General features: G+C 41.9%; 1 protein-coding gene across 2 annotated transcripts; it reads left to right on the top strand.

The window, feature by feature from the left end:
- Positions 1-402: 402 nt before the first annotated feature.
- sost (sclerostin) lies at positions 403-5,441 on the top strand. 2 transcript variants are annotated; one of them, XM_005725825.1, is made up of 3 exons: positions 403-480; positions 587-843; positions 3,416-5,441. In XM_005725825.1, exons 2-3 carry the CDS (start codon positions 588-590, stop codon positions 3,823-3,825), a joined length of 666 nt encoding a protein of 221 aa, XP_005725882.1. In that variant the 5' UTR covers positions 403-480; position 587; the 3' UTR covers positions 3,826-5,441. The 2 variants fall into 2 exon arrangements, with proteins under 2 accessions (XP_005725882.1, XP_013764417.1); XM_013908963.1 differs by having other exon boundaries at positions 420-843.
- The last annotated feature ends 3,374 nt before the right edge of the window (positions 5,442-8,815 follow it).

Below are 8,815 nucleotides of genomic sequence, written 5' to 3'. Positions count from 1 at the left end.
TTTCAGGCACTTGTGCAGACACTTTTCATATAAAACACATGTACTGTGTGAAGGCACAAGGCTGCACACAAGCCTGGAAATCTTCGCTAATATCCTCTACACTCTTTTTATTTCTGATCAAATATTCTGAATAACTATTTTAAAAATAAGTAAATAAATAATGGAAGCACTCCTGCTCATATCTGTATTTTCCTTCACTGCGGTCTCTTCTTCCTTGATCTTCTCAGTTTTCTATTACTTTTCTTCTTCTCTCTCCTCTCTCTGTTACTCCTCTCCTGCTCTCTCCTCTCTCTGCGCATTCATCCAAACCTTTCCCCTCCTCCTTTCTCAATGAATCTCTCGGCCAGGTTCAATCCCTCCCACTTTGTGTAAGCGCCTAATTGTCAGCCCTGACGAAAACTTGCGCAGGGCTTAAATACCACATTCGCCTCTTGCGTTGAGAGTGCAAGTGACCAGCCTGTTCAGAAGGACATCTCTTGTGTATGTGTGTGTGTGTGTGTGTTTTTTTTTAAAATTTTAACTAATATTTTTTATTTTATTTTATTTTTTTTAAATCTTGTGTGATTTATTCCTGCTGACCGACAAGCATGCAGGTGTCTGTGGCCCTCCTCGTCTCCAGTTCGGCTTTCCTGCTGCTCCAGGGATGCTGCACCGCTGTGAAGGGATGGAAGGTCTTAAAAAATGATGGCACGGAGATTTTACCAGAACGTAGAGAAAATACGCGGACGCCGCTGGAGGCAATACTACAGCCGTCCAACAGCAACAATAACAACAACAACAACAGCAACGCCATGAATAACAGGGCAAAAAACGGCGGACGGGCGGCAAACGCCGTTTCCTACAGTAAGTATGATAAAGATGACAGAACAAATGTTAAATATTTGATTTTACAAGAATTAAACGGTAAAGATCAGTAAGTAAATCGACACAATGCTTAAATGTTTAAATGCTGAAGTGATTTAATTTGATCTCTTAATTGGAGGCTCTTGTGCGTAAAATTAACCATCCGTCAGAGCTTTATAAAAACTCATTAAAAGGCTTAAATTTAGAAAACTTTCGGGTTTATCGCCTAAAAACTATTTCCAGCTTGTATGAGAACAAGCAGGAAGGAGCATAAATGCTTATTTATTTGATTTTAGGTCCCCATTTCCAATTAGTGCACGTTTATAAAGAATAAACGTGGACCCAACTGCGCTGTACACCCAACCTTTACTTAATACACAAAAATGTGATATAAATTAGGAAAGTTTACCTCTCGTTATATTTTCCACATTTAAGAATTTTAAACTTTAATTCAACTTTTTCTTTGGCTTAAAACAACAATTTAAAATCTTGTGTCAAAAATATTCAGTGTATGTGGAAAATGTCGACTCTCCAAATTAATGTGGCTTTTTAGAAATTGCCCTAAAACACCCTGCCTCTACATCGGGCTTCATTATCACATCAATTCCCTGATTAAGAAGAGTGTAAAAGATCTGGTTTAATCCAGAGGTGAGGGTGATGAGATCGGCTCAGACGCACATTCCTGTGGCTTCTTCCCCTACACACAGCATTCAGTGAGACATCGGGGCTTTTTCACATTGTCTTCCAGGTTGTTTCCTTCTCTCTTTATACTATTAGTCAAGCTCTACTTCCACCATAACTATTTGATTGCAACAACATGTCTCCCAAACAGAAAAAAGCCCACAGTTTGCTCTTCGGGGAGATGTCTTTGGGGGGGTTAGAAATTGCTTTTTAAATGCAACACTGCCTTTGACAATGATTCCCACCTGTGGCCGGTAACGGTTGTGTGTTCTGACTAAGTGGCGCATGCAGGATAATCTCATGCTTGGTCTCATGGATTCGAGATGGGTGGTGCAACATTTTTGTTCAATTATGGCCCCTTGATTTGGAGATCAGAGGAGGTGATTGATTAGATTAGAAGAGCAACAGCTGACAAGAAGTGATTATTAAGTCGAGGAGAGTTAATGTGACTGATTTTGTTGTCTTAAAGGGTAAAAAAAAAGAGGAAAAAAATCACACACCAAGCAACAGCTCCAGAAGATCTCATTTAACAGGAATTTATTTGTTATTAGCAGGGATGGAAAATGCATCTCTTGCTTTTACAGTGAATGTGCAGTTTATGGAGGCAGAACTCTCCTGGATTATTTTCTTCAGCCATATCTTAATTCTCAAATTATCCCTTCCCCTGTGGGGTCACAAAAGAGGCTGTGACCACTGCCTGGCCTCCCTCCAGTCTTCCCCAGAGGCTTGTCTCCCACAGCTGAGGGAAAAGAACAGCTCACGCAACTCTACAGTAGTCTAGTGTGTAATCATGAAAATTTCAGGCTCATTAGTAATTTTAAAACCAGGGTGGAGAATTGAAAATGTTAGGCTGGATTAAAACACATCCTGGTGCTTCATAAATAAGACAACCTGTCTGTTTTGGCATATGGTGGTAACTGGTGCAAACCACCACCCGGTGTACGCTGTAGGCGTTGTATACTTCTGCGGTCGCCTTCACCAGCAGCCGCAGAATAACACTAGATCATGTTCTCGTGAGGAGGGAAAAAAAGGAAGTCACCTCACATAAATCCTTTGTTCAGCCCTTTTTGCAAAGAAAGCCACAGAGGAAAACAGATCCTTCTCCGAGTGTATCATTTCTTAACCAACAGTTCTTTTGCCTCCTCGTTTTCCCTTTTTTTTGAACATGCAGCTTGTAAGAAAAAAGAAAAAGAAACACAGGACAATAACTCATGCGTATGGCTGTTAAAAAGCTGCAGCTGAAATATAGGATTACAGCCTGAGTGTGCTGTCTCGAATCAGCCTGGCAGATGTCCAGTTTATTCAGAAGTGTACAGTTGTAGCGCTGCCTTAAAATAACCAGACAGCTATTTACTCTTCCATCACCACATACATTTCCTGAGGGCCAACGGTGAATGCCAGCTTTTTCCTTCCAGACCAAACCTCCGTTCGGTTTGATTGAGCTTTTTAATGGCCCTCTGGTCTGGATTTGCTATCAGCTGATTGCTGCCAGCTGGATTTCTTCGTCAGGCCCAGTTGTCAGCTAATGATCAGACCATAAATCAAATTCAGAAACTCTGATCTCATTGGCTTAAGCCTCCAGTTAAAAGTAAAAAACTTACTGTATTAGGCTGAATTTAGAAAAGTGGATTTTTCAGCTGCTCTTTTGTGTCTCGTAACGTGTCGGAGCTGAAATGTAACGCTGCCTCCGGTTCAGACTTTATTGGCCTTACGTTGTTTGTTTTTCACATAAATAACGCCACACGTGAAGTCAGAAACAGACCGAGGCAAATGATCACACACTGAAATAAGACACAGCTGCAGTCGCCCTGCAGAAAGTCCGCAGCACTGTGCGTGTTTGTTCTGGACTCGATCCATGAGTGTAAACTGTTATCTCCTCTCTTCAACCCAGGTGCCTCGGAGGTGAGCTGCAGGGAGCTGCGTTCGACCCGTTACATCACCGACGGCTCTTGCCGCAGTGCCAAGCCTATCCGAGAGCTGGTGTGCTCGGGTCAGTGCCTGCCGGCGCACCTCATGCCGAACTCCATCCTCCGTGGCAAGTGGTGGAGAAGCAGCGCCTCAGACTACCGCTGCATCCCGGCGCACTCCCGGACACGCAGGGTCCAGCTGCAGTGTCCCAACGGCAACACTCGGACGTACAAAATCCGCGTGGTCACCTCCTGCAAGTGCAAGCGTTTTAGGCCGCATCACAACCAGTCGGTGGCCAAGGAGGTCCCTAAGACGCAACGCAGCAAGAAGCACAGTCGTTTGCCTCAAGATCGGAGCAAGAACAACACGCCTTTGACGGGGAACTCATATTGATCCTCCCCCTTGGCATCCCGGGACAGAGGACAGATATACTCATACTCACGCACACGTTACACAACACATCAACCAACATATCTCCTTCAAATAGCGAGGAGATACAATTTCAAAGACTGCAAATCCATAAGCTAAAATGCTGGACTGATTTAAGTCGTCAGTCCATATATTGTTCAGCCACCTGTCTGCATATTTGTGAACTTGGCTTTTTTGCATGACAAAATGAGTCAGTGCCAGGGCTTGCCATGAAGATGAATGGTGTTTGATAACCCCAACAGCTCAGACTTCCACTCCAACAGCTTTTCTTTATGAGAAATAAGAACTCCTTCCCGAGGTTTCAGACCCATCTGTACAAACATCCAGCAGATGCAGACCTACGCTCGGTGCAGCTCTGTTAAAAGCTGAAAAAAGGTGTATCTTTGCTCCAGAGTGGTTGTAATCCATCTCCTTTCAGCTGTGTGTGGAGAGGAGAAGGCGGCAGTTCTGGGGTCTCTGATGGAGGCATGTTGACAGGTTTTGAGAGGCCCTGGTCTATACTGCGGTCCAGGCGGTTCTTTGACAGCCCGCTAAAGGCCTCACTCATCAGGACAGACCTACAGCACTCTCCACGCTGCTGAAGCCCTGACCAGCCCTGTCAGTTACGGTAGTGCTTTCCCCACAAGTACACGCAAAGAAACAGAGAAGTAGAGGAGAAAGCAGCACTAACACCACACGGGCACTGGGCCTTCCTGTGGCTCCTCTTAATCACTAAATGAGCCCATTCCTGTGCTGGGATTTGAGTCATAAAAAAAGCCTCTTCCTGTCGTCATAGCTGGTTCCTGTTTGCTGGAATCACACACAAAAAAGTGCACATGGTGTGTAGGAGGCATCAGAAAATGTGCGTGGTTGTGTTGTTACCTAGGGGCAAAGCGCTCTCCAGCACACCCACACTGGAATTCTTTTGCAACGGGCGAAACAGAGCAGTGAGCGAGCCAAAATCCATCTGCCGTGTTAGCCTGCTGGTTGCAAGACACCTCCACTGCTCTCCGCTCTCAATCTGTAAATAGCTCAGTCAGGAAAGATAGGAATAAAAATAACACAATAAAAACAATAATTGGGTTTTTATGATTAAATCCAGCAAGGAAGAGGAACCCAGTGTGTCACTGCCGACAGAGCGAGCTCCTTCCTCCTGAACTCATGAAGAATAGTCAGTGTTTCCACATATTGTCAGCTCTGCTCAAACTGCTTTCTGATTTGGTTGTCCAGTCTATGCTGACTGTGTTTGCTTCTTTTTCCAACTGTGTGTTTGAAAGAGCAACTGGAAGGGGCTTGTTGTGTTAGCCGAGAGCTGCGATGCGTAGCGCGATTGTACATATCATACCTGTGTGGTCTTCTGCCCTCACATGACAAGGTGTTACAGAGAAGCAGGGAAGGCCGTTTTTCTACAGACACAACGAAGGACTGTTATAAAAAAAACAAAGAATGAACTACATATTTATTTTTTATTTCCACATTTAAATTATTTATGCAACCTTTTGTAGTAAATGATAGCCATTATTGTCATATAGTATAATAAAGACTTTGGAAGTGAAAAACTGTACAGTACATGAATAAAGTAAAGCCAGATATATTTGAAAGAAACGGCTTTTTTGGTATCATTTGTCTTCCAAGGTGTTAACTGGCAACGTGTCAGCTTGCTCTCATTCATAAGTAGTATATAATAAATGACTTGCAGGCTATAACAAAGTCTTTGCAAGCAGATATGAATGCATTTGTCAACTCCCTTTGCAAAAGTGAAGGCTGGTACTTGAGCACAGCAGGTTTCTTGGATATCTTTGAGCATGTATTCAAAGGCACTCAAATCATTAATCTTAAGCATTTTAATACCGGTTAAGCAATCTCTATAAAAAAGTCTTTAACTGTCATATCCAATAAGTACACTAAACCTACCCTTTAACACTCTGTTAACAAGTTCTACAATAAGCTATTATGCGATTTTAGCCTGTATTAAACAGGATAGTAAAGACTGTAAACTGACACATAGAATTAGGCCTGGGATAGCCTTGAGCCCTGCAGTGGCCTTCCCAAGTCTTGGAAAAAAAAAAACCCAAACACTCACATAAAGTTAATTTTTCCCCCAAAGAAGCCTTTTTTTTTTTAATTTCCAGAATATAGATTTAGGTAACTTGGGTACTTAGCAAGAAACAAACAGTAACACTGAACATTTTAGAGTCTTTTGATTGCATTTCTGATATTTCTGTATAAAATCACAAAACAATTGGTAACATCTATTCCTTTATTATCTTGAAAATAATGCATCAAACATGTCTCACATTAATATGCTTGCTGAACAGCTGCAAACTGGGAACCTCACAAATAGTCTGCATATTTAAAGGATAATAACCAGTTTTCCTTAGTAGTCAGAGGCTTTTTTTCTGTCTCATTATTATTATTATTTGTTACAGATTAACATGGAAAGCAAAATCTTCATAAGACTATAGCTGACAGTTATTCAGCACATACTACTCCCCTTGGACTAAACACCAGAAACCTCCCGGTGTCAAAAATGTTAAGACCAGCCTAAATATCCTACACAATCATATACAGACTCTGTTTACAGAGGTTAGCATTATTGGGCACTAAGTAATTTATACTGGCAGTGACTCAAATCAAGGGCGTGGAATCATAGTCTTCAAATATTCCCAGACAAAAACTGCCCACGTGTTACTGTGCAGCTGTGACAAGAGAGCCTACATAAGCAAATTTTCATTAGCATCATACATCAACTTGCTGCGATTGCTAACGAGGATATGTTTGTTTTAATGTCGTCAACCGAACCACAAAAACCAAACCGCTGGTGTCCCGAACCTTTAATAGCTGCTGTTTTTCTTCAGATTTAGTTGTCCTGAGTTGGTCTCAAATTTTTTCAGAGTAGCAGTTAAAAAAAACCCCTGTTGAATCTAACATTGAGGTGTAAGCTGCAAAGACCGCTGCACAAATGAAAAATACAGCTTTAATGACAGGAGAATGTATAAATCAAGAAAAATACTGTAAATTTACAAAAACATAACACTTCTTCCTCTTCTACGTGCTACAATATGATATAAATAAATGCTGAATATTGAAGGTTAAAGTGTTCTCTCTGAGCGTACATGCATTGCTGTGTGTGGAAAGAAATTCAGGCGCTTAAGAAGTTGAGGTTTGCTTGTCTGCACAACTTTACAAAAGAAGACATTCTCGACATCTCAGTCACAACACCAACGCTTCTCTGTGTGTGCGGGTGGCTATAGCTGTCATTCAACATTATTCCTCTCCACCTCTCTTCCCTCGAGGCTCTGAGCTCGATGTGCTGCGAGCTTTTAATGGACGCTTGTCGTAGCCCATCCAAACTTGCCAGCAATACTACCCAAGCTCACCGAATCTTTGCACTTATGCAATGCAAGCATTGAAAATCTAGCCAGCCTAAATGAAGTATTTATTTTTAATTGGCAGCACAAGAGCTCCCTTAAATGGCCAAATAAACTTAAGTGCAAACACAAAACAGAAAATCACTGTGGTAACTGTGACTGAGAGCTTGTCCTCAGTTGTGCCAAGGCAGAACAGTAGATATTAAATTTCACTACATCATCTATAATGTGCTGTCATTATGTCATTTCCAAGCGCTCTTTTCCAGGAGAGATATGCCATGCCAGGCAACTAGCATGGAAAAGTTTCCTAAGAAATTCAATAACACATCCTTAAGAATTGTATATAAACAGTATATAAATATATCGATGGTGACAAAGCATCTGCCCCGCGTTACCGCTTGCACACACAGCGACCTGCAAGTAACCCATACAGACCTGGGAAATACAGAGGTGCATGAGAAGCCAAACATGATTTATGTTCAGCAAGCGATGCAAGTGTACGACGCTTCGGTCAGGCCCCGGCGCAAGTGTCATCGGTGAAGTTTTGAATACCAGGTGCAGAAGTCCCTGAGGGTCCCTCCTCTGTTACGAGTGTAAGAACTGGATTCAGTTCGGTACACACAACAGCAAGAGTTCACAAACAGTTCCTAGTTGAGTCATGGCCTCTATAAGGAATATTTATAGAACTGACACACAGGCCACAGCAAATGATTACCGACTTCCTTTGTCCAAATGTGGGTGAATAAATGATATGATTGCACTATGGCAGGGATGTCAAACATAGGGCCCAGGAGCCAGACTGGGCCCGAGACATGGGTCCAATCTCGTCCTGTGGATGGCTTTGCAAAGTGTGCAAAATTTAGAAAAGTTGTTGTGAATTTTTGCACCGTTATTCCTGGTGTGAGAATGCAAGGAGAGGAAGGTAAAAGTACAAAGGAGAGTAAAAAGTATTTTTAGAAACAACCTGTGGAGAATAAAGAAAATCCCTTAAAGTGATTCATTCAAAATGCCATTTTTACTAAAACGTGCCAAATCACAGATTCAGTGTTAGTACTTCAATTATCGATGTCGCTACATTACACAGTAATAAAATCTTTTTACAGTCACTCAAAAACAGCAAGTTCTCTGAAGCAGAAGTTATTTCACGTATTGTTTACTTGTTAAACTGCTGTCATATTTGTTCATAACACAGTTAGCAGCACTTTCCAAATCTGTCTTAGGCTACGTCCACACGTACGCGGGTATTTTTGAAAACTGAGATTTTCCGTTATCGTTTAAAAAAATAATCCCGTCCACACATAAACGCAAAAATGAAGGAAAACACTGCTAGGAACATGCCAAAGCAACAGGTAGCGATATAATCATAACCGTGTAGAAATGTTGGCCAATCAGAAATCTAGAAGCCTCGGTGGGAAATAGTAAACAAAGATGGGGCATAGAAGCAGAACCGAGTCGTATGTGTGGAGGGACAGTAACTGTGTGTGTATATGTAAGCATTTAAACACTGCAGAGAGTACAATTAACAGTAACAGTATTTTGTCTAAGTCCCCATTGTAGAAATTAATTTTACCGAAGCAATAACGTGGCGCACAGTGTGACGTCAA

This window comes from Pundamilia nyererei, unplaced genomic scaffold (assembly GCF_000239375.1).
Source record: "Pundamilia nyererei isolate P.nyererei 1_Seehausen unplaced genomic scaffold, PunNye1.0 scaffold00017, whole genome shotgun sequence".
In the NCBI taxonomy this organism is placed as follows: Eukaryota; Metazoa; Chordata; class Actinopteri; order Cichliformes; family Cichlidae; genus Pundamilia; species Pundamilia nyererei.
This window is presented reverse-complemented; position numbering and strand designations above follow the sequence as displayed.